The sequence below is a fragment of the Callorhinus ursinus genome, unplaced genomic scaffold (assembly GCF_003265705.2).
Source record: "Callorhinus ursinus isolate GAN/ISIS: 27379988/994484 unplaced genomic scaffold, GSC_fseal_2.0 scaffold26, whole genome shotgun sequence".
Classification (NCBI taxonomy): Eukaryota; Metazoa; Chordata; class Mammalia; order Carnivora; family Otariidae; genus Callorhinus; species Callorhinus ursinus.
In genome coordinates this window covers 20,331,097-20,356,715 of record NW_027397088.1, presented here as the reverse complement: position 1 = coordinate 20,356,715, position 25,619 = coordinate 20,331,097, and the positions used below count along the sequence as shown (strand labels likewise).

The window sequence follows — 25,619 nt, the reverse complement described above, 5'->3', positions numbered from 1 at the left end:
CTAGATGGGCCCAATCTACTCTCCTGAGTCCTTACAAGGTGAGTCTTCCCTGCCTGGGACAGAGATACAGACATTGATAAAAAGGTCAGAGAGAGCACTGCTGGCTTGGAACATGGAAGACTGGGCCCCCCGTCACAGAATGTGTGTGGTCTCAAAAAGCTGCAAAAGGCAATAAGACCCTCTCACAGAGCCTCCAGAAAAAAACAAATCCCTGTCAACACCTTGATTTTAGTCCAATAAAACCCATGTCCAACTCCTGGTCTCCAGAACTGTAAAATAATAAATACACGCTGTGTATTTATTGTGTATTGTGTATAAACAACTATATTTGTGGCAATTCGTTATATATATGGTGTACAAAACTGATGCATTAATTAAGAAACCAACATATGATAGCGTCAGCCTCATAAAACAGGAAAAGAAAAATTTAAAAACAAATGCTGTGGGAAAAACAGAACAACATGGAAAAAATTTAGTTAAATGCATACCTTATCTTTAACAGTCACTCAACAAATATTTACTGAGCCAGACACACTAAGTAAGCACTGAAAGTAATGTAAAATATCTAAAAATATAAAATAATAATAAACAAAGTCCCTGGCTTTAAAGGAGTGTCCATCAGAGTAAAGTGCAAATAAACTGGAAAGTTGAATAAATCCTTTTCATATTTTAAAAGAAAAGGTTTAAAACAGAAAGAGAGCAATGCATTCTTTATCAGACCTGTCCTGAGTTCCTGGGAATATAAATTTTAAGCTTGGAAACCAAAGAAGAATCTCATTGCTGATTCATCACTTCCCCTACCCCAAATTTCCGAGTTTCTAATATATCAAAATTGTAAAAGTCAATGAAAAATGATAGAAAGACAGACAAATCTTTCCCCCATGTTAAAATAGGTTGATTTCCTACTGTTTGGTTGTAGGAGTCCTTTACATATTCTGGATATAAACTGTTTAGAAGATAATGTATTTTGCAACTCTTTTCCCCCAGTCTGTGCCTTGCCTTTTCATTTCCTTAATAGTTTCTTTTGAGAAGCAAAAATATTTAATTTTGATGAAGTCCAATTTATCAACTTCTTTTCTTTCATGTCCTAAGAAACAGTTGAGTGTGTATGCGTGCGGTCTCCTAAGAAATAGTTTCCTAACTCAACGTCACCAAAAGAGAGGGGAAGGTGGCAAAAGAGTTGAACACTTTACCAAAGATCTACCGATGGCAAATAATCACATGAAAATACACTGAACATCACCAGTCAAGAGAGAAAAGCAAATTAAAAACCACAAAGAGATATCACGACACAAGCTAGTAAAATTGCTAAGATTAAAATACTGGCCGCACCAACTTTCAGTGAGGGTGTGAAGCAAATGGAACAGCTGGTACAAAACAAAATGGGATAGCAGTTCTGGAAAATACTCTGGCAGTTTCTTAATAGGTTGAGCAGATGTTTACCATATGACTAGAGGCAATACCACTCCTGGGTATTGACCCAAGAGAGCGCAAACACGTATCCACATGAAGATCTACGCATGAATGCTTATAGGAGCTTGATTCTTAAGAGCCCAAGACTGTAAGCAACACAAATTTCTATCAACTGGTGAACAGATAAACTGTGGCCCATCCCTAAAGTGAAATAATTCTAGGCAATAAACAGTAACGAACTATTAATAATCACAACATGAATGAAAACTGAATGCGTTAGGCTAAGTGAAAAAAATCAAGAAGTAACATAAAATTTCATTTCTATGACATTCTGAAAATGGCAAAACTGTAAGGACAGAAATCAGAACAACAATTGCCAAGGACTGTGGGTATGTGTATTTGGTGGGGTGGGAATTGGGGGGGGGGGCGCTCAACTACAAAAGTACACAAGGGAACTTTCTGGAGCAATGGAAATGTTCTGTATCTTAATTCTTATCATGCTTATACAACAGTGTACATTTGCCAAAATTCATCAAAGATAAATTTCTTTGTTAATTATGCCTCATTAAATCTGACTTAAAGAAAAAAGATCAGTATAAATAACATACAAGAAAATAATTAACAAATAATGAATACAGGGCATAGATCACACTGCTTCTAATCATCACTTTTCCGGGCTATGTGACTCCCCACAGTTTTTCACCCTGTCCTACTGGGTCTGACGTAAGCATTCCATGCACTGCAAACTCCTGCTCTCCCCTCACCCTAGCCTATTTATCACTTATCTGCATTGCTCCAAACTACACCTCTTAAACTTACCCCTCCCCCAAATTACACTCAGGTCAGGACACACTACTCGCCATTCCTCTCCCTTCCAGGTGCCCTGACGCACACATGCTTTTCTTTAGATACATTGTTGCTCTGCTGAAAGCCTTTCATCCTCTCTCCATCAAACCACTACTCAGGCTTTCAAGCCCAAGTCAAGGACGGCTTCATCCACTGTGTGCCCACAGGACTTTATCCCTCTGCACATTTATCATGATTATTTGTGGCTCTCTTCAGATTTCACTGTTTTTAGGGAAAACACATTTCATTCAGCTCTGTGTCTCTAGCAAATAGTTCTTGTTTCAGGTACAGAGGTGTGCTCAATGCTCATTCTACTAGCAAGTGAATGAAATAAAAATTAAAATAATAATAATAATAAAGCTAATACAGAGAGAGCACTTACTATATGCCAGGCACCATGCTAACCCGGTGACATGTATTAACTGATTTAACTCAGTTAGATTCTATTATTATCGCCCATCCAAAGAGGGAGAAACTGAGGCAGAGAGAGGTTAAGTGACTTGTACAAGGTCACACAGCTAATACATGGTGCCTCAGGGATATGAATCTATGCAATCCAGCTCCCGAATCCAGGCTCTTAACTACTATGATACACTACTTTTTACTATTTTTGTATTTGAATAATTGAAGAATGTGTACACATACAGGTAAAATTAGAAAAGGCCATAAAAGAAATAAAAACAACAGATCTGGCAGCACCTCCGTCGCCGGACGCACGGTCCTCGCCCGTTCCACGAACACATGGCAAAAATGTCTAGCCCTACCGAGACCAAGCAGTGCATCGAGTCTCCGACTGCTGTTTTCCAGAAGTTTGCTGGAAAGACGGGTAACAACTGCACACTCTCCAAGACAGAGTTCCTAACCTTCATGAATACAGAATTGGCTGCCTTCACAAAGAACCAGAAGGACCCTGATCGCATGAAGAAGAAACTGGACCTCAACACTGACGGGCAGCTAGATTTCCAAGAATTTCTTAATCTTATTGGTGGCATGGCCGTAGCTTGCCATGACTCCTTTACAAGGTCTACCCATTTCCAGAAGTAAATCAGAGGGGCTCTTGGGCCTTGGCCTCCAGACCATCTCTTTCCTTCAAAACGGCCTCCCAATCATCACATCCTCCTCACATCCTCCACGGACCCTGAGCCTAGAGCGTCCACCACCCCCTGTGCAGGCCAGTCCTGCTGGTAGTTAATAAAGCAATAGCGTTTTTTAAAGCACACACGCAAAAAAAACCCAACAGATCTAAGAAGGTACAAACATCAGTGGGCTTTTAAATTTACATGTCATTCTGGTAAGATAGTGCCTTTTTGACAATTACAGGTTAAAAAAAAAAGGTACTATAACAAGATGACATACAGGAAGCCATGAGGTAGAGACAAACAGGAAGACACAATTTCTCAAGCTTTGCCCTCGATATCAATGCCGCGATTACTGTGACACTGTTCCATTTACCTTTTGCAATATATGACAGAAATATTCTCAAATATAGCCTCTTTCAAGTGCTACTTTATTTATACAAGTAATTTTCAAAATTAAAGTGTCCACATTTGAAATACCACGCTGTGTGACTTTTTAGTATTAGGTCAGCCTGCCTGAAAAGACGTTTAAACCACCGCCAATCAACGTGGTTCAGAGTCCCTGAAATAAGTGGGTGCCTGTGGTAAGCAGCATTTTCATTCAGCTCTCCAAAGAGCTGTGCACCTGCCCATAGGGCTCACACCTAACAAATCAGGAAGTTCTGTCATTTACAAAGTTTCTGACATCAAATTATATATTCTGCTGTGAACTGCATGTTTTCTGTTATAACCTGTGTATTAACGCAATTTATTTAGGATTTCTAGAGTATACAATCACAAAGATAATAAGATCAAGTTCAAATGCAGTCCATGTTCAGTAATTAGCACAGAAAATCAACACAAAATGTACAATTTTGTAAACATGCTTTCCTTAACAGAGTACAAACCAACCTTCCTAATAAATGTCACACATATTAATAATGACTCCTGCAATCATGGAGAAATAACCCTACCTTAAGAAGAACTGAAGCAAATCAGTACCGTCTCACCCACCTATCCCCAACACAACTTCTAATGATGGACAGGAAGTATATTTTCTCAAAGTATATCTCAGCCTCAAGAGAGATTCCCAACTAGCCAATCTTCCCTTGGTCTTAGGGACCCATCCCACCACATTCTCTAGGACAAGGGATGTTCTAGGCTTGAATCAGATATGACTAAGAACCGGAATGGTGAGAACAGCGATCTTGGCTGATCTGATACACTGCCACGTGCCTCGCACCTAGCAGCTACCACGTAACAGGCCTCCAGTAAGTACTTACTAAAGGGAAAATGATGTGGCAGCCCAGGGATTTGAAGTCAGGCTTTTGAGTCCCGAAGTCTACTCTTCATTTTTTCTACCAGACTTCAACAGAGAACATTATGCTTTCTGGTTGACTAATCTAAACAAAACTCTCCTGCCAACAAATGAGCTGAAGAGAAGGAAAGGAACATTCAAAAGTATACTCACAAGATCTTGGAACCACCTACAGCCAGACACAGAGTAACCAAAGTAAATAAATAACAGCAGTGACTTTAAAAAATGACACTGCATGAAAACACCTTCCAAGGGGGATGGTTAACCGTAACTATCTGCCCCAAGAGACATGATGACATTTTTCACTGTGAGGTAAAATGTTTTAAGATCCTGAAAAAAATTAAAAAGATCCTGATTCTGTACAGGTTACCTATAAATACATATGTCCTATATATTAAATAAAATTTCATTTAATCATTCTAAGAAAGAAGTTGTGGTTACAAAAAGGTCTTTCTATCAAAGACATGGATGTTTTTAAATCTTTTCTCCCTCTTCTCCCAATGTAAAAAAAAATTAGACATTTTTGTGCTCCAGAATGGGAAAAGTGTAGAGGTTATGGCCACCAAAGCCAGTTCTTCTGGACCCAGAGGTTGGTAGGTTTTGATATTCTGTTATTTTCTTTTCATCCAGCACCACACAAATAATATTAATTACAACTAGATAGTTCCAGGAGACAGTCGAAGAGAAGATAATAAAATGCCCAGGGGTCTGACAACTGATTACTGCGTACCCTCACTACGCTGCTCTGATTATGAAAACAAACTGGACATCCCCTTTCTAAAGGCTGATATCGATGAAACTTCACCTGACAACGGTAGTAATATCCTTAATTATTAAGAATCTTCGGGGGTTTTTTTGTTTTGTTTTTTTTTAAGATTTTATTTATTTATTTGAGAGAGAGAGAATGAGAGATAGCACGAGAGGGAAGAGGGTCAGAGGGAGAAGCAGACTCCCTGCCGAGCAGGGAGCCCGATGCGGTACTCGATCCCGGGACTCCAGGTTCATGACCTGAGCGGAAGGCAGTCGCCTAACCAACTGAGCCACCCAGGCGCCCAAGAATCTTCTTTATTAAACGCTTACTCCATGAGGACCTGCACACATGGGGACTTTTTAATTCAGGTGTGCACTACCTTTTTATTTCTATCACTTGGTCTAAAGAATCGACACAGCCTCCCTGTACCGTGGGGGGACACAGACAAATCCTAGCAGACGGGAGAAGCACAGAATGCAGTTACATGGGCTCTTTCTTCCACCTCTATTAAAGCCCTGCGTCACAGTTACTCTATGAGCGGAACTGCGTGAGGAAATAACAGTTTTCACTCCGTATGTAAAAAAAAAAAAAAAAAAAAAACTGCAGTACAATCCCTAACACTAGTTTCCTAAGTCAATGAATTTAAATATCTTCGTATTTTTTTCACACTTTAGAATTTTTTTCTTGTCTAAATCAATATAATTCATTTCTTTATTTCAGTTAAATTCACTATTCTTCAGGTTTCTGTTTTTGTAGCAATTCTAACAATTATCTTCAGAAACAGGTCTTTTCAGACACCAATTATAGATGATTTTGGTTTCCTATTTCAGATTTTTTTAATTTTAGGTTCTGTGGACATAACTTTTATACATAGTCAGTTATGATAAATGTCATATAGCTGCCAAAGAAAGAACTGCTCTATAAAATGATGTTTACAAAGAATAATCCTATATTTTAATAATAACACTAACTGCTGAAGACAGATTACAACTTAAATACTGTTACTAATAGTGTGATTTCACTTTTGGAAACTTTTCACAACATACTGATTTGAAATTAAAATAAAAAGCCCTTTGTGGGGGGCACCTGGCTGACTCAGCTGGAAGAGCTTGTGACTCTTGGTCTCAGGGCTATGAGTTCAAGCCCCATATTGGGTGTAAAGATTACATTAAAAAAAAAAAAAACCCACATTGGGGAAAAAAAAAGTCTAAAGGGAATAAGCAAAGTTATAATTATCATGTTTCAGTGATGGAATTATGAATATTGTTTCCATTTTTAAATATGTGATCTTAAGTTATTTCTCTAATTATAAAGAAACAAAATACATACATCTAAAGAATTTTAGTGGTAATCAAGTGAGATTCGATGACAGAACAAAAAGGGTACTAGACTAAATGGGGAGGGGGGGAGATGTTATTTGCCAAAGCCACAAGTTTCTATCATCCCAGAAAATCATCTTCCCCATTAGCAGCACTGGGCATGCTCCCTTAGAATCTCCCCTACATCCCAACACATACTGAGCTCTTCACTACACACAGTGGAGTTCAGCAAAATATTACCATAATGTACACAAAGAAGAGGTTTTGTCATACTAAAGAAATTATCCTATTCCAGTAACTTAACTCCTAGAAATGAAATTTAAGATGAATCCTATGCTTTTGCCACATTCCATCCTAAAACAGAATTCTAACGAGTTTCCTCTTTCCCTAACACAGCAGGACTATGTTTATGGAGAAAGTTAGTCTCACATGAATAGATAACTCAGGAGTCCATATTCATGTCATTCCTTAAACCAAGAGAAATCAAAAAGTAAACAGACAAATGGTGAAAACAAACTAAACTTCTCAAACACTGAGGTTCTGTTTAACACTAGAATGTTTGTTCAAAGATTATTAAATTTGCTAGTGGGGCAAGGATTTGACAGCAGAAAACAAGTTCATTACACTGAGAATACAGTATTAGAAGTTGTCAATAGCAGGGCACCTCGCTGGTTCAGTTGGTAGAGCATATGATGCTTGATCTCGGGGTTGTAAGTTCAAGCCCCACGTTGGATACAGAGACTACTTTAAAAAAAAAAATCTTAAAAAAAAAAAGTTGTCAACGGTACTGTTGTACATCAAATAAGGAAAAATCCAATAAATCTCATTCCAGATGCCAATTATTCATATAATTTTTCTATGAGTGGACTCTATTTTTATATATATATTATTTTTTTCTTAAATTAATAAAGTCTTTTTTTAAAGAGGATTCCTGAGCATATTGAGTACAGCCCTAGAAGAATGGTGGGAAGGATGAAGCACCACCATGTGGTCAACAAATACCAACTGAATGCCAATGACCTTTGGGCATTTTGTGAATAGTGATGGCCACAAAGAATAAGACCGATAACAGACAGCACGTCTCCTGACTTCACGATGCTAAGAGCAGGAAGATTCTTTCATTCAGTCAGTCACCGAACACTTACTGAGTGCCTCCTGTGTGTCAGGCATCACGGGAAAGGCTGGAGAAACATGGTCAGCTTAAAAAAAGATTGAAAATCGGTCACTGTGAAGTTAGTAATTTAAGTAGAAAGGTGGCCTTCATCAAAAAATGAGATAAGTGATTGTAAAATCACAACCCTGTGAGGTGCTGAGAGGGCAGATGACAGGTAAGCACAGTCGGCAAAGGGAACCGAGGCCAGGGATGACGGGAAGACCACACTGAGTGGTCAGAGGAGGCTTTACAGAGCGGGTAACGGTGGAGCGGGTAACGGCGGAGCGGGTAACGGTGGAGCGGGTAACGGCGGAGCGACGTGGGGGATGAGTGTACGGGAAGGGGCGCGTTCCAAAAAAAGGCATCTGTGTACTGGGGGGATGACAAGCAGTTCAGGGGGATGGGAAAATTAAAATGATATGGCAAGAAATGGTGCTGGACAGGCAGACAAAGTCCAGGTATTAGGAAGGGACTTCAATTCGGTAAGGCTTTTTATTGTGTTTGGTATTTTTTCTTTTTAACAAGAGAATCAAGGACATATCTTTTGCACTAAGGTGAAAAGTTACAGAGACATGACGAAATTTCAGCAGCAATGGGTCCAGAATGTTGAGGAGAGATAGTCAGAAGTGTAACACAGCTTGTAAGTAACACAGAAAGAGCGAATCAAATGTGGACCAAGTATATGTTTCAACAGCCAAAGATGTTCTTTTGTACGAGCTTACCCCTATGATACTCAGTCCTTTAAGGTAGTCCTGCCGAGGCTGGGCTTGAGGAACACAGCCAGCGAGCACTATCTTCTTGTTCTCCTCTTGAGCTTTTCTGAAAGATTGAAGAGAAAACAGTGTGATTCTTTTGCTCGCAAGTGCACCCTTGGAAACTGATGTTAATACATGTAAAGCATTCAAATCCTAACAAGCCCTTCTACTATGAAACTGGATTTTCTTACGACTGCTGAAAGAAAACCTATTATAATAAGACTCCTGCACTGCACATCTATTGGTCATACCATTAGAGAATACAACAGCCATCCAACCTGATCATGTCTTTTGTTATTGTCCCATTACAAAACCAAAAAACTTACTTATACAGAATTCTCAAGGACATAAATTATGCTTAAAAACCACTTTCTATTGAAGGACATCTTGGCTCCTTCCACAGTTTGGCTACTGGGGATAAAGAATATGTGGTTCATACATACAATGGAATATTAATCAGCCATCAGAAAGGATGAATAGCTACCATTTGCATCAAGATGGAACTGGAGGGGATTATGCTAAGTGAAATAAGTCAAGCAGAGAAAGTCAATTATCATATGGTTTCACTTATTTGTGGAACATAAGGAATAGAGTGGAGGACCACAGGGGAAGGGAGGGAAAACTGAACGGGAAGAAATCAGAGGAGACAAACCATGGGAGACTCTGGACTCTGGGAAACAAACTGAGGGTTGCTGAAGGGAGGGGGTGGGGCACGGGGTAACAGGGTGATGGGTATTAAGGAGGGCACGTGTGATGATGAGCACTGGGTGTTATATGCAACTAATGAACCGTTGAACACTACATCAAAAACTAATGATGTATTATATGTTGGCTAACTGAACATAATAAAAAAAAAAAAGCCACTTTCTAGACAGACAAGTTAGCCATTCAAATAAGTTATTTTAAATATTAATGAAAATGTACCTAAAACTCATTCTATGACTTCCCAGTGTTCTGACCAACATAAAAGTAAAATATACTTAAAAAAAAAAAAAACTGAACAAAGTTTAAAAAATAGAAGGTATAATACCCCTCTATCCTGGGAATTCACACATCTCCCCAGTTTTGCTCCCCAGAGACTTATGCTTAAGCTTATAGGGTGCTTATGCTAACTTCCAGCCCAGCCCTCACATGTGCAAGCATATTGTGTAACTAGACCTGTGTTCAGTACTTATAAAGATGAAACTACATCTTGTTTTACAAACACAACTTGTATCTTTTCTTTCACATCTTTACCTAAAGATCAATCTCATCCTTTTTACCCATTACAATGTGGATATACTATAACTTAACTATTTCTTGTTCTTTTTTTTTTTTTTAAGATTTTATTTATTTATTTGACAGAGAGAGACAGCGACAGCAGGAACACAAGCAGGGGGAGTGGGAGAGGGAGAAGCAGGCTTCCTGCCGAGCAGGGAGCCCAATGTGGGGCTCGATCCCAGGACCCTGGGATCATGACCTGAGCCGAAGGCAGACGCTTAATGACTGAGCCACCCAGGCGCCCTTAACTATTCTTGTTCTAATCAGCATTTAGGTTGTTTCCAATCTTTCACTATTACAGATGATTTTACAATGAGCATGCATATACATACAACATATACATGTATGTATAAATATATACATATGTACATATATATGTGGATAGACAGGTATCTTTGAGCATTTGATAAAGTGTTTCTGGATTATGGAAACCTAGATGTGAAATCTATGCTAAGATGTCTAATTATTTCCCTAGATAAATGCTAAGAAGTAGAAATGCTGATTCAAAGGTATACAGGTCTGGTTATTTAGCATGTCTTTACTTAGGAGGGGTTGGGATATATTTTAGGCACTACTCATTCATCTGGCATACATGTATACAGTAAACACTGACTCCATGCTAGAAGACAGTGGTCAACCAAGCAGAGCTGATATCTTTTTCTAGAAACTATTCACATCCTTTGCCCATTTTAAAATGAAATTTTCAAGTCTTCAATTCTTTTTCAAGTATACGGGTTTTGGGGTACAGTCATGCTTTGTTTCCTTTTTTGTTTGTTTTTCTGGATACTCGGTACTAGGCTTTATGCACCAACTGTGTTCCTGGCCCCACTGGCAATCTTTACCTTTCCAAAATCAATTGAGGAAGTTAAGGGTATCAGCAGCCCAGTTTCAGGACATGTAACTTTTAGAACACACCACTATGAAGTAAAAAGTCTCTACAACTGGCACTCTTGTTTTTGCAACCTTTTCAAGAGTACGAACTCAGAACTGGAGGCCAAAAAAACCCCTGGGATTAACAGAACTAGCTATTTGTGATCGACAGCCACATCAAAACCTTCTGGAAAGTATGCAGAGAGTGACTAAATGAATAAGTAGAGAATAAAATATTCTCAACATCATCCGTAAGTAGAGAATAAAATACTATTTTAACATCATTTCAATAACTTATTAGAGAGCTTTGGTATAATTTTTCCATTTGGAATCCTGGGGAAAAAAAACTTGTTAATGGAATAAAAAAAAAAAATCTGAGTTTGATAGATTGCTTAACATATCCAAGAGAATTACTGCCTGGCTCTGCCACCTGGTTTTACTTTTTTATCAGTGCCGTGCACATCATTGCACACAAATAGCTTTCTTTTGGTAAATGTGAAATACCTTATCAGACAACAACAACAAAAATTTTTCCATTTACATTAACAGTCTGTATGAGGAAGTAACATCCGGTTTCCTCAAGAATTTTAGCTATAACACCAACAATCACAGTAAACATCCAAGGGAGTCTGTAAAGTCACCAATAATTACATTCAAATTAAAGGCCTGCCTCCTATAATGTGACTCAATTACTTAATTATTAAGCACATCTAAGACATGATGTTGAGAGCTTAAGGGAACACAGTAAAGAAGAAGACATGCACCTTGTACCCAACAAGCTTATGGTTTATAATGGATGAGATGTAAAAGAACATCAACAACACAGCAGCAAATAAAATGCCGCTAGTGACAGAAAGATACACAGGCAACATATATATCAGGGAGAAGAAAGGAATATGCAGACAGAAAAAGATAGTACAAGGCTTCCAAACAAACTCCTACAAGGTGGAACTCAGGGGCAGAGAAAGCCCCAGGCAGCTATTCCAGCATGAACAAAGACAAGAAGGGAGGGGAGGGGGAACGTACTGCAGCACAGAATTCCTGTTTAGGGAGACCAGTAAAGCTGCTATTACGGAAGGAGACTTAAGAAAGAGGCTAGCGAGTTTCTATTTAGGTTCGGGGGCGATGGGGAAGTGTTTGGTGGCAGTGTGGACATAGAGTAGAACCAAATTTTAAGGATATGACATTGGTGGCAAGATATAAAATGAAACACAAGGGGAAAAGAAATCAAGAGGTGAGGAAATTAATACTCTAGGCAAAAGGATGTGATGACTGAATGCATGTGGAATAACCAAAAAAAAAGAAAGATTAAAGGAAAGGAAATTAGTTTTCTTGCTAGAATATACCTGAGGGAAAACCCCAAGGAGTAATCAAAGGTCTGAGAGGGACCAGCAAACATCTTATTTAAAGAGCTACATACTAAACAGCTTAGGCTTTGCTACTCACAGGTCCTCTGCTGGAAGAGTCTTAACTCTGCCACTTTAATGCAAAATCAATCATACATCATACTCACGTGTGTGTGTGTGTGTGTGTGTGTGTGTGTGTGTGTGTGTTCCAATAAAGCTTCATTTACAAAAACAGGCAGCAGGTCACATTTGGCTCAAAGAAGCAGCTGGCTGAGTACTGAGATAGAAGGCAACAAATTCACAAAGGACACACTAAACCTGAGGTTCCACTAATGCCCATCAAGTTTCTGGACATTCAAGTCACCAGCTGGGAATGAAGCTGGGGGAAGATTTTCAAAATGCATTCTAATGTGACAGTTGAAAACAGTAGATAGAACAGACCATAAAGGTGTGGAGACAATCCAATTGAGTACAAAACTTTAAGGCCCTTTAGAGATGTAGAAACACTGCCACAGAATAAAAATGTTAGTGTGGAAAACAAAAAGGAGGTAATATCACCACCGACAACCATACTTTAACAACAACCATGGTTAGCACTTACACAGCACTTCATCAAGTTAACCATTGCATTGTTAGCTATATTTGAAAACAGTGCAGCCAATACGTGTAACAATCCAGGGAAAATGTTCTGGTGACATTATAAACACTAAATCAGGTCATAAAACAGTCCAAAACTGATTTTAAGGCAGTAAGCAGAACACCAGAAAATTAAGAGGAAAAGTTGGAAATAGAGATGCTTGAGTAAGTAACTTATTTAGAATACTATTTCATACTTTTACTGAATTTGGATTTAAAATGCTAGGGTAGATCAGAACTATAATCAAAGCAAGAATCACAGCCTCGTTGTGGAATACTAATGCCATGTTTTATATGTGATCAAAGAAAGTAGCACAAGTTTTAACACCAACTCTCCAAGTCCCTCTGGTTCCAAACATTCCCCTCTTACATCCTGTTCTTTTTGTCTAGTGAGCTTTGTTCAGGTTAATAAAAGCCTGTAAAACAATTTCTTTAGAAAAAAACCCAGCACAGACATATTTTTAAAAGCTTTATCCTTCAAAATATGAATGCTGGTAACAAAAATACCTTAAGAAACTTTAAAGTAGCATGAATTTCTATGTCCTCATTTTAGATAGCCTTGAAATGTTAATTAAAACAAAAATTACATGTAAAGTTAATTCAATATAATCATTCTTATTTTCTTGAAACATATTTCTAAATTAGAGACACACCCTTGACTAGAGGACTAACTAGTAATGCGGAAAATATAAAGAAACCTTTCTCTCTTTTCTGCCAACTACTAAATACAAAGAAATAATTTGTACAGAATCTTAAAATTCACAGAAGCATAGAAAATAAAGATGATATAATATCATTTGCTTTATTTCATAAAAGAGAAAGTTGAGGAGCACCTGGGTGGCTCAGTTGGTTAAGCATCTGCCTTCGGCTCAGGTCATGATTTTGGGGTCCTGGGATTGAGCCCCCACATAGGGCTCCCTACTCAGCAGGGAGTCTGCTCCTCCCTCTCCCTCTGCTCCTCCCCATCTCGCTCGTACTCTCTCTCTCAAATAAATAAATAAAATCTTAAAAAAGAGAGAGAGAGAAAATCGAGATTCAAGAAGCTATAGTAATTGTGGCCCAAAGAGTTAGTGCTGGAGCTGGGATGGACAACCAAGATTCTCTGTTCCTTGAAGATGGATCTCAGGACATAAATCAAACTTGGGTTTTGATCATGTAATAAAAATGAGAACAAACATTTCTTGATTAAAACCACACAGAAATTTATAGGGACTACAATATATCGAATATCTTCAAAGTCGAAACACAGTATTTGACAGTTCCTGTTTTCCTGAGTTTTGTGCACAGTCTAAGAGCGGAGTAATAAACTCCTGTATTTATCAAGAAAAACACAGTTCTCTAACAAGTAGTGGGTTGGGAGCAAATGTTGCTTCTCTCTCCATGTTCTTTTCTCCTATTCCTTACATCCTTCCTGCAACTTGATGCTTAATCAATATAAAAACATTCATAATAATGAGTAGGTCTTCACCCAAAGTTTTCTTTCATGAAAAAGTATTTCTTAAATATATATCTGACTTTTACATTCCTTTTGGTGGGGGGAAGAGGCAGAAAGAGAAGGGGAGAGGGAGGGAGAATCTTAAGCAGGATCCATGCCCAGCACAGAGCCCGAAATAGGGCTCGAGCTCAGGACTCTGAGATCGTGACCTGAGCCAAAATGAAGAGTTGGACGCTTAACCAACTGAGCCACCCAGGTGTCCTTAATTTTTACATTTCTAAATGCATACTGATATAATCATAAAAACCCCTCCTCACAACAGCACTAAAAAGAGAGCCAAATTAATCTGTTTCTGTACAAAGCAAGCCCAGTCTTCACTACTCTGCATGTGAGTATTCTCTGTGCTTAAATATTCAAGGAAGAGAATATCTATTTTAAGTGTTCACAGTTAGGCAACGGTTAGGTGAATCACATAAAAATATCTCAGCAACTAAGGATCTATGTGTGTGATAAACTTCAATAACACAACGCCTTTTCTAATTTTGAAACAAGCAGCTGAGGAAGCCGTAATCTGTAGCAATGCCACTGTCTACCTACGTAACTACTGTCAGGACTTGGACAGCTGGGCTCGAGGCTGCCAAAAGCTGAAAATAAAGTTACTCTAAGACTTGATGGGATTTATCAATCTGAAGAAAACCATCCAAACATGTATTCAAATATGTAACTGGGGATATCTGCCAACATTCAAATCCAAAGTAACTGGGGTATAATATCAGGATCTCAAGACCCAATTGTATTTTCACTAAACAAAAACTGCAACAGGGCGCCTGGGTGGCTCAGTTGGTTAAGCGACTGCCTTCTGCTCGGGTTATGATCCTGGAGTCCCGCATCGGGCTCCCTGCTCGGCGGGGAGTCTGCTTCTCCCTCCGACCCTCTTCCCTCTCGTGCTTTCTATCTCTCATTCCCTCTCTCAAATAAATAAATAAAATTAAAAAAAAAAAAAACTAGAACATAATTGCACATTTTATGCCCCATGAGAAAGAATGTTACTGAAAGGGGAGTAGTCCTCACTACACCCAGAGGAGTCCAAAGGGTAAATAAACATTTCTCACCATCTGTAACAGTGACAAGCAGAGTAGGTACCGTACCCGAGGCAGATGATCACAGACAGAGCAGTCATTTCTTCATAGTGAATCCAGGCACAACAAACTACCACACCCCGATGAACTGGCCATACAAAACCAGTCAAGAAATTCCCACTTGAGTTCAGGTCCAGTGAGTTTCCTTTATTATGCTTACTGCCAGTACAAGTTCCTGGGCTCACTGCTAAGAACTTTTGTCTGTCGATAAAGTCAGTAATTCAGCATTTTGTTTCTTCATTCTATCACTCCTTCACTCACCACATGCCAGACACAAGGAAAAAGAAAGATAAAACGATAGTCCCTGATCTCCAGCGGTTCACGGTCTAGTGAGAAGAGGAGGAAATGGGCTTGAGAGCCCAGGTTCTTTTGCATGAAGGGGAAGACCGGAGGTCTGGGGGTGGCAAGGAGAGCTGCGAGGAGCCCTGTGGGAGAATCAGCACGCATCCCTGCGAAGAGACTCCAGGGACCTGGCTGTGAAGGACAGACGGCCTTCTCTGCAAGCAGCGCTGTGTAACCCTGACACCCAATGAGGTCCCTGAGGGACACGGTCAGGGATATAGAGGAGGCTGAGCAAAGGGGACTGAGGTCTTCCTCCTTCTCGTCCACTACAACCTGTTAGTGTGCTTGAATGTGCTTCGTGTATCAAAGATCTATGAAAGATTTTGTTTGAAGAAAGGATTCTGTGACTTTAAATTAAGGGGGGAAAAAAGGTGAGCATAGGACACAGACTTTTTCTCAGCTCCACTGAGGTATAACTACCAAGGGCACGGACTTTTGTTAAGAAGCTAAAGGTATAAAGAAAGTTGGATCATTACAGAAAAATGGAATTTCAATAGAAGTGTAAACAAGTTTTAAAAAGAAGCTGCAAGAGAAAAGTGATAGCGGGTAGAGGGGTGAGACCAAAGACAGGAGCGATGGGAGGAAGCAGAAGGAAATCAGAAAATGCGTGATGTGCTCACACACTGGGCAGAGGCCAAGAAAGAGCACAGGAAGAAAGCGCCAGGTAGGCCTAACGAGCCTCATGGCGCCAAACGGAATCAAGAGGTTTCTCTCTGAATCCTGCCAGGGTAGCTGCTAAAAGTCACTCTCTCTGGAAGTCAGGAAATTAGCATTTCCTCAGAAATGGGGGGTCCCAGGGGAAGTCCTTCTAATTCTGCTCTTGACCATGGTTAGATAGGCCTACATAAGAAGCTGAATTAGTGAGACTGGTTATTATGAATTCGGTCCCCGGGCCCATCTAACTCTAGGTCAGTCCACAAAAAGCAAGTTTCTGTATCTGCAAAACTAAGGATCATACCCTGAAATACAATGATAACGCCTAGTTATGCCACATGGAAAGGCAGCTTGACATGACATATTTTTCCATTGCTCTAAAACTGAAACCTCAATCCCACAAGACAATTAAGCAGCCATACATACTATCTGGTTTCTAAAGCTAGTGGCTTGAAGGTTATCATCAGAAGAACTGAAAGCCACAGGTTGTTCTCTGACTCAGAAATTCAGCATCAAGACACTTGGGCAAGTTAATGGTAAATCAATGAATAACAAGTCCATCCTCCCAGATGCTTTTCCAAAACTCCTAGAATTATTCTTACTACATCCTGTTCTCTTATCCTCGGGCCACGGGCAAACCCCACTCACTGGACCTCAGGAGGATGCCCAGGTTCCAACCACTTTTCACCACCTCACGCTTATCACCCTGCTCGAAGCCAGCAACATTTCTCCCCTGCGTCCTTCTACCTTTGTCCCCTGATCATTTACTCTCAACACTACAGTCAGAGGGATCTCTGTAAAATGTAAGCCAGAACAAAGCACCCCTCTCCTCAGAATTTTCCTGTGGCTCATTATCTCACAAGGATTAAAAGGCAAAGTTCTTCAAAATGGCCGACAAGGCTCTGCCCCCCCACAGCCCTCCTCCCCTCTCCCCTGTGATGTCTACTACCCTTTCCCCACTTGCTCTGTTCCAGCCATGCAGGCCTCCTGAGTCTTCCACTGCTGTGCAGAAGCCCACGTGGTCCTCCCTTGCTCCGCCAGGTCCTTCACCTTCACCAACCCTGTGGCCCACCACAGCACCACCACTGCTCCCTTCACTGCTTGCCTCCTCACACCACCTCTCACCTTCTCCTATTTTTTAAATAGTGTGTTCCCCTATATGCCCCTCCACAAAGTGTGACTGTCATAAGACAGGGATTTGGGTGTATGTTTTCTTAAAGAAGTATTTCCAGACTTAGAACAGAACCTGGTAGGGACGCCTGGGTGACTCAGTTGGTTAAGCGTCTGCCTTCGGCTCAGGTCATGATCCCAGGGTCCTGGGATCGAGCCCCGCATCAGGCTCCTTGCTCAGCGGGGAAACTGCTTCTCCCTCTGCCTGCCGCCCCACCCACTTGTGCTCTCCTGCTCTCTCTCTGACAAATTAAATCTTAAAAAAAAAAAAAAAAGGAGGAAGAAGAAGAAGAAGGACAACAACAACAACAGAACCTGGTATATTGTAGTAGCAAGAAGAGGGGAGGCACTAGAAGTCCAGCCACGGAGGAGTCCAACCACTCTGACAGAGGCGTATAAAGGAACAGCACAGTCACCTGAGAAACACAGTAGCAAAGTGACTGAGAGCCCAGACTCTGAAGCCAGACCCTAGGTTCTAATGCTGGCTCTGTTTACTGTGTAACTGCACATGAATTACTTAACCTCTCTGAGCTATAGTTTCTTCACTTGTTATAGAAGTTCTTACCTCATGAAGTTGTTAGACTTAAATGAAAAGCACTTTAGAAAGTGCTGGCACACAGTAAGAAAGTTATAAACACTCACTCTTATCTGAGAGCATTATGAAGATCTACCAGGCCTGACGTGGACAGATGGCGACATTACACGGTTATGAGAAACACCAACTTAAAGAACAGGATGGAAAATATGTCCCACTTATACAGAGAAGATTAAGAAGGCATACGCACAGAATAAATCCTGAAAGGAAATGTCCTAACCGGTAAACAACAACCACCTCTGTTGGAGAAGGAATGAAGAAAACAAAGACTGTGTTAAAAGCTTGCCACTACAACAGGGCAGGGGAAGAACTGCCCAGCATCCGGACCAGCTCCTGGGAAGGCGTCATCCCAGGATGAATGCCTGTCGAGGCGGCCATTCGCGGCGTGTTCCTCATTACACACTTTCCTAACTTGCCCTGGGTCCCCTCAAAGAGCTCCCCAACATTTGTAGAGCTCCTCCTACACAGGACAACTGCCCAGTAAAACAGATTTTACCCAAATGGTCCACATTTCCTAGAGTATCACAAGTGGTGATATGGCTTCTGCTTTACTCCCCCAGAAACAGGGAGCTCAGTACTTCACAGTTTCCTGTGTAATCACTGACACTTGTTTTTGCCCATTAGTTTTTTTTTAAGATTTTATTTATTTATTTGACAGAGAGAGACACAGTGAGAGAGGGAACACAAGCAGGAGGAGTGACAGAGGGAGAAGCAGGCTCCCCGCCAAGCAGGGAGCCCGATGCAGGGCTTGATCCCAGGACCCTGGGATCATGACCTGAGCCGAAGGCAGACACTTAACCGACTGAGCCACCCAGGTGCCCCCCTTTAGTTCTTATTGGTAAAGTTCACCTCGAGATAGCTTCTACTTATTTGCCCAAATTTGCCCTCAAAGCCTATCCCCTACACTGGCCTACATCCCAAACCATGTTTGGTCAAAACAATATGTAACCGTTGTAAAGGAAATGTCTCTAAAATATTTGTATGGCAGGCTCACATTTCCTATTTCACAAAATATGGTGCATCTAATTGAACCTGTAGTTGATTCCCTTAACCACTGCAGATACAGAATTTTCACATCTGTAAGAGACACCCAAAACTTTCTAGCCCTGTGATTTCATTTTGTAAAAGAGAAAATGGAGGATCAGAAAGATGAAATAGTGGGGCGCCTGGGTGGCTCAGTTGGTTAAGCATCTGCCTTAGGCTCAAGTCATGATCCCAGGGTCTTGGGATCGAGCCCCGTATCGGGCTCCCTGCTCAGTGGGAAGCCTGCTTCCACTCCTCCCACTCCCCCTGCTTGTGTTCCCCTCTCTGTCAAATAAATAAATAAAATCTTTAAAAAAGAAAGAAAGAAAGATGAAATAGCTTGCCCAAGGTCAAAGTAAAGACAGGACTGACAGTCATCCATCACTGCCCTTTACTTCAACATAATGATGTCCGTACCAGGGGTTACCGAGGATCTGTAAGGCTGTGTGGCCCCATAATAAATAACCTTAGGAAGCCATACAGATGGATTCTTCTCTTTTGTCGGCTCTTACCTCTCAACATGTCATTTCTAACTTGTCTACTCAACTCTCCCACCACCACTTCTAACTGTCATGCAATGAATTTATGAAACTTCTAGAGTAAATGAGGACCAATCAACAACCTCTTTTTATACATGATTTTCACAAATTCATTAGTGAAATATTTTGTGCCTATTATGTATACAGTATATGCTCAGAAGCTTGTCAGATATCAAGAGGAATTTCTGGGCGCCTGGGTGGCTCAGTTGGTTGGGCGACTGCCTTCGGCTCGGGTCATGATCCTGGAGTCCCGGGATCGAGTCCCGCATCGGGCTCCCTGCTCAGCGGGGAGTCTGTTTCTCCCTCTGACCCTCTGACCCTCTTCCTTCTCGTGCTATCTCTCATTCTCTGTCTCTCAAATGGATAAATAAAATCTTAAAAAAAAAAAAAAAAGAGGAATTTCTGTTTCAAGAAATACACATGAAGTTGAAAAGAACAAAAAAAACCCCTGAAATATGCAAACTGAACAGAAATACAGACAGACATTTAAGTACAAGGCTGGTATACTAATAAGTACAAATAAATTTACAGACTTTTTATAATCTTAAAAAAGTGGCCACCAAAATTTTTAATCAAAGAAATCACCAATTGAAAAGGGGGGGTGGGATATTCCAGATGCATATATACAATTGTATATAAATCATACACATGTAGTACTATACTAATATGTTGTATACATTATAAAACATAACATAATATTGAGATTTCTGTAATGAATTACTGAAGAAAATTAGTGTTCTAAGTTCAAACAGGGAGAAATTACTGCAGGCTCAAATAAAGGATTAGCAAGCCTCCTAAACTCTGGTGTAATGCTAACAGTCACCTAGAACCTTTAGTCACTGAAGAGGACCAGAATATGCCACCACAAAATATAGCACTTTGGTAGGAAGATTATTTTGAGGTGAAGGAAATTAATAAACAGCAGGCTAAGGAAAAGAGACCCCCTCCCCAATTAGGCTAAGAGAAGGATGTAAATTTCCACTTGTAAAGGAAATTCCCCACCCCCCCACCAGGAAAAGAGAAGTACTCCAGAGACAACTCAGACTGCCTGACCCTTCACACATCACCAACCCTACTACACAACCCTGATTTACCATGCATTTCCTAATCACATTACCGTTCATCTCCCTCTCCCCAAGATACCCCAAACCCTTTCTCCTTTATCTAAACTCTTCTCTACTCCTTATCACCTTTGTTAAGATGGTATATTATCTCCAAATTCCAGCCTCCTGCTTGAGTCATATTTCTTTATGAATAACCGTGGATACCTAAATCTGCTTTTTTTCCCCTGTTAATGCATCTTTTATCAGATTGATTCCCAGGCGCTAGTCGATGAACCTAAGACGGTAAACACAATGAGGGGATTTTTTTTTCCCTCCCCTATATTATGAAGTTTAAGGTTCTGTGTAACTTCTGTGTAACTTTTGGATCCAAGGAAAAGTAAGAGGAGTGAGGCCCATGAAAATCTGACCACTGGATAGAGGATACCTCACCACCTTTAAAACTGCGTTTAAGACTTGCCCAGCACTTACCATTTAGATCAATCATTTCCTTCTTCCTAGGCTAATTAAAGTAAGTAAAACACTCCTTTCTTAAAAGGATTAACACAAAAAATAACCTAAGGTTCTGACAGATATATTCCTATTATGGAGAATTCATTTCATAAAATGAAAAGTAAATCTGTAATTAGTTCACCCCCCCCCCACCAAGATCAATATCCTGACACTCTCTTCATAGCAAACACTTTAGAAGGTAATATCCTTGGACGGAGCAAAGAAACAGAGGAATGAAAAAGGTTAAGAAAGGAATCTCAAGAGTCTATGAATATATCAGAAGACCTTAATAAAGTGACATTAAGAAGAGACACCCTGATCAGCTCTTATATTTATTCAATTCACTGTCCAATTTGCACATCTCACTGTACTTTAATTATCACATTTACCAAGAAAGACTAAAATTAAATTACAACCAGAATCTACATATTTTGAGGAAGGAACGAGGGAAATACATACTTCAGGTTCCAACTACAAACTGAATTAAAGGGATCAAAGTTTGGAAGGAAAATGCGCAGTTGGCTTTATTTCTAATCCATCCTAAATGCCCCTTGAGCAGGAGTACCATTAGATCCCATTCTGGTTTCTGGGGGAGACCCACCTGCATTTAGAATAGGCTTATACGGTCTGAATAAAAAGTTATTAGAAACTTATAAACAGTTCTTAAACAAGATTTCCAAGTTCTTTATGCCTTTTTCAAAGCCACTCTTCCAAAGAGGCATTAATATAAAAGCTGATCCCCTGGAGGGAGTAACAGAAAAGCACTTTGTTATTTAAAATCATACAATAAAAAGGGCGCCCAAGGAAAAGTAAGAGTTGTCTCCTACAGTCATGGAATCCCCGCCTACAGGACGAGGCAACAAACTTCCTTCGAAACTGCCTTAACTGGGCTTTGGCAAGCTTTAACTCTGGCATGATCAAGAAGTTTCACTGGAGGGGCAAGAGGCAAAGAATATGAATATCTCAGGGCACTATCAACAATTCATTTTTAACATATTCTAGGTAAACTACCTAATTCAGAAAAATCACTGTCCTAAATTCTCTGTCCTGTTCCTTTGACAAACGATTCATAACGTTCAGCACTGATCGACTGTACTGTAGTTCTTACAACAGACACATCTCCCTATGCAGGACTATGAGCTCCTTGAGGGCAACGCCAGGATGTGATTCACATTACACACCTCAGAATACATTTTCAGAAGACTTCTTAAAATTTAATAAATGAAAGAAAAGCTAAGACTAGGAAATAATGCTAGGGTCAATCATTAACTAAAGTTGTGATTAACAAGCCATGCTTTGGTCTCTTTCTTTCTTTTTCGTTTTTTTAAAGATTTTATTTATCTGAAAGAGGGAGAGAACAAGCAAGGGGAGCAGCAGAGGGAGAGGGAGAAGCAGGCTCTCCACTGAGCAGGGAGCCTAATGCGAGACTCGATCCCAGGACCCTGGGATCATGACCTGAGCCGAAGGCAGACGCTGCACTGACTGAGCCACCCAGGCGCCCCCAGGGTTCTTATAATTTAATAAAGCCACCATTAAACAGGAATCTATCTTTTTCATCATCAGAAAGAGATGATCCAATGAGATAAACTAACAACATGTGATTAGTGTCAACACCATTTAACTAAATTTGAATTTTATGGTAAATCCTAGCAGGATTTTCACTCTCACAGATCAAATAAACAGTTTATAAGAATTACTATCATGGGGGGGCGGAGGAAGATGGCGGAGGAGTAGGAGACCTAGATTTCGTCTGGTCTCAGGAATTCAGCTGAATAGGGATCAAACCATTCTGAACACCTACGAACTCAACAGGAGATCAAAGAGGAGAGTAGCAACAACTCTCTGAACAGAGAAGCAACCACTTACTGGAAGGTAGGACGTGCGGAGAAGTGAATCCGAGGCGATATTCGGGAGGATAGATGGCGGGGGAGGGGGCCTCCGCCGGCCGCTGCTGGCAAGTGCTAGAGCCGCGGAGCACAAAATCGGACCTTTTAGAAGCTGGCTCTGCGGAGGGACGTCGCTGCAGTGGCTAAGCGGGGGGTGGAACCCTCGCGGGACAGTGGGGTCTCAGGACCCTCGGGGTCACAGAAAAACCGGGGGTGCCTGAGTGTGGCAGAGCTCCCAGGGATCGGAGCGGGGAAGCCGGCTGCAGAGATGGAGCCGAGGCGCGGGCTCTCAGCTCAGGGTTGCCATAAACTGTGATCCGCGGCCCAGTCGGGCCACTGCTCCTGCAGCAGGGACCCAACAAGCGGCAAATCCGGGAGACTCCCCTTCCTTCCCGGGGAGGAGCGGCGTGGGAGCACACCGCAGGGATCTGCTGGGTTTGGAGACTCCACACGGGGTCGGGTGCCAGAGATAGAAACGCTCGGTCACAGGCCGGGTGAGCACGGAGTGCGGCCGGAGACCAGGGACAAGGGAGTGACGGCTTTTCTCTGGGGGCGCACTGAGGAGCGGGGCCCCGAGTTCTCAGCTCCTCCGGGCGGAGATTGGGAGGCCACCATTTTTGCCCTGGTCCTCCAAGGCTGTACGGAGAGCTTGCAGGGAACAAAAGCTCCTGAGAGCAAACCCGAGCACCTTGCTTAGCCCGGACCGACAAGGGCGGGGCAATTCAGACTCCCGCAAAGACATTTGGAAACCACAGCAACAGGCCTCTCCCCCAGAAGATCAGCATGAACAGCAGCAAGCCAAGATCAAGTTTACCGATCAAGGAGAACTGGAGAAATCCAGCGCTAGGGGAATACTGCACATAGAATTCATGGCTTTTTTTTACCATGATTCATTAGTTCATCAAAGTTAATTTTTGTTAACTGTTTTTTTTTCTTTTTCTTTTTCCCTTTTTCAAACAACATCTTATCAATCTCTTTTTAAAAAAAAAAACATTTTTTATTTTTCATTTTTAGAGTCATATTTTATCCCTTCATAGTAGTTACCGTTATTTTTGGCATATATATATATAAGTTGTTCTCTCTTTAAACTTTTGAGATACAGTTTCTTCTAACAGATAAAAGTATACCCTAAATCACTAGTGTATGGTTCTGTTCTAGTCTCCTGCCTGATCACATTCTCTCCATTTTTTTTTTTAATCTTCTTTCTTTTTTCAAAGAACTTCTTATCTTATCAAGTCCTTTTATAAAATCTTTTATAATTTTCATCTTTACAGTCATCTTCTATCCCTTCATTGTATCAACCCTTATTTTGTACATATATGTCTTTCCTCCTTTAAAATTTTAGGAGGCACTTTTTTCTAACAGACCAAAATACGCCCAAAATCTAGTGTGTGGCACTGATCTATGCACTAGCCTGATCATATTTGATCACATTCTGCTTTTTTTGTATTGTTCTGTTTTTATTTTTATTTTTTTTCTTTTCTTTTCTTTTTTTTCTCTTTTTTCTTTCTTTCCCTTTCTTTTCCCCTGGTTTCAGGTCTTTTCTGATTTGTATACAGTATATTTGCTGGGGACGTTGTAAACCTGTTAGCATTTTGTTCTCTCATTCATCTATTCTCCTCTGGACAAAATGACAACACGAAAAAAATCACCTCAGCAAAAAGAACAAGAGGTAGTACCGTCAGCCAGGGACCTACTCAATACGGACATTAGTACAATGTCAGACCTAGAGTTCAGAATCATGACTTTAAAGATACTAGCTGGGCTTTGAAAAAGAGTGGAAGTTATTAGAGAAACCCTTTCTGGAGAAATAAAAGAACTAAAATCTAACCAAGTCGAAATCAAAAAGGCTATTGATGAGGTGCAATCAAAAATGGGGGCACTAACTGCTAGGATAAATGAGGCAGAAGAGAGAATCAGTGATATAGAAGACCAAATGATGGAAAATAAAGAGGCTGAGAAAAAGAGGTAGAAACAACTACAGGATCACGAGGGCAGAATTCGAGAGCTAAGTGATTCGATAAGACGAAACAACATTAGAATAATTGGGATCCCAGAAGAAGAAGAAAGAGAGAGAGGGGCAGAAGGTATATTGGAGCAAATAATAGCAGAGAACTTCCCTAATGTGAGGAAGGAAACAGGCATCAAAATCCAGGAGGCACAGAGAACCCCTCTCAAAATCAATAAAAATAGGTCAACACCCCGACATCTAATAGTAAAACTTACGAGTCTCAGAGACAAAGAGAAAATCCTGAAAGCAGCTCGGGAGAAGAGATATGTAACCTACAATGGTAAAAATATTAGATTGGCAACAGACCTATCCACAGAGACCTGGCAGGCCAGAAAGGACTGGCAAGATATCTTCAGAGCACTAAACGAGAAAAATATGCAGCCAAGAATACTATCTCCAGCTAGGCTGTCATTGAAAATAGAAGGAGAGATAAAAAGCTTCCAGAAAAAACAAAAACTAAAGGAATTTGCAAACACGAAACCAGCCCTCCAAGAAATATTGAGAGGGGTCCTCTAAGCAAAGAGAGAGCCTAAAAGCAGCAAAGATCAGA

General features: G+C 40.6%; 1 protein-coding gene and 1 pseudogene across 4 annotated transcripts in view; one reads left to right on the top strand and one right to left on the bottom strand.

The window, feature by feature from the left end:
- CDKAL1 (CDKAL1 threonylcarbamoyladenosine tRNA methylthiotransferase) overlaps positions 1 to 25,619 on the bottom strand; it is a 654,884-nt gene that overhangs the window by 461,980 nt on the left and 167,285 nt on the right. For all 4 annotated transcript variants that reach the window (XM_073877631.1, XM_025891077.2, XM_073877633.1 and 1 more), the window contains one exon: positions 8,578 to 8,674. In XM_073877631.1, the coding sequence (XP_073733732.1) occupies positions 8,578 to 8,674 (97 nt within the window). The remainder of the gene's footprint in view (positions 1 to 8,577; positions 8,675 to 25,619) is intronic.
- Positions 3,000 to 3,491, top strand: LOC112838272 (protein S100-A11 pseudogene; annotated as a pseudogene).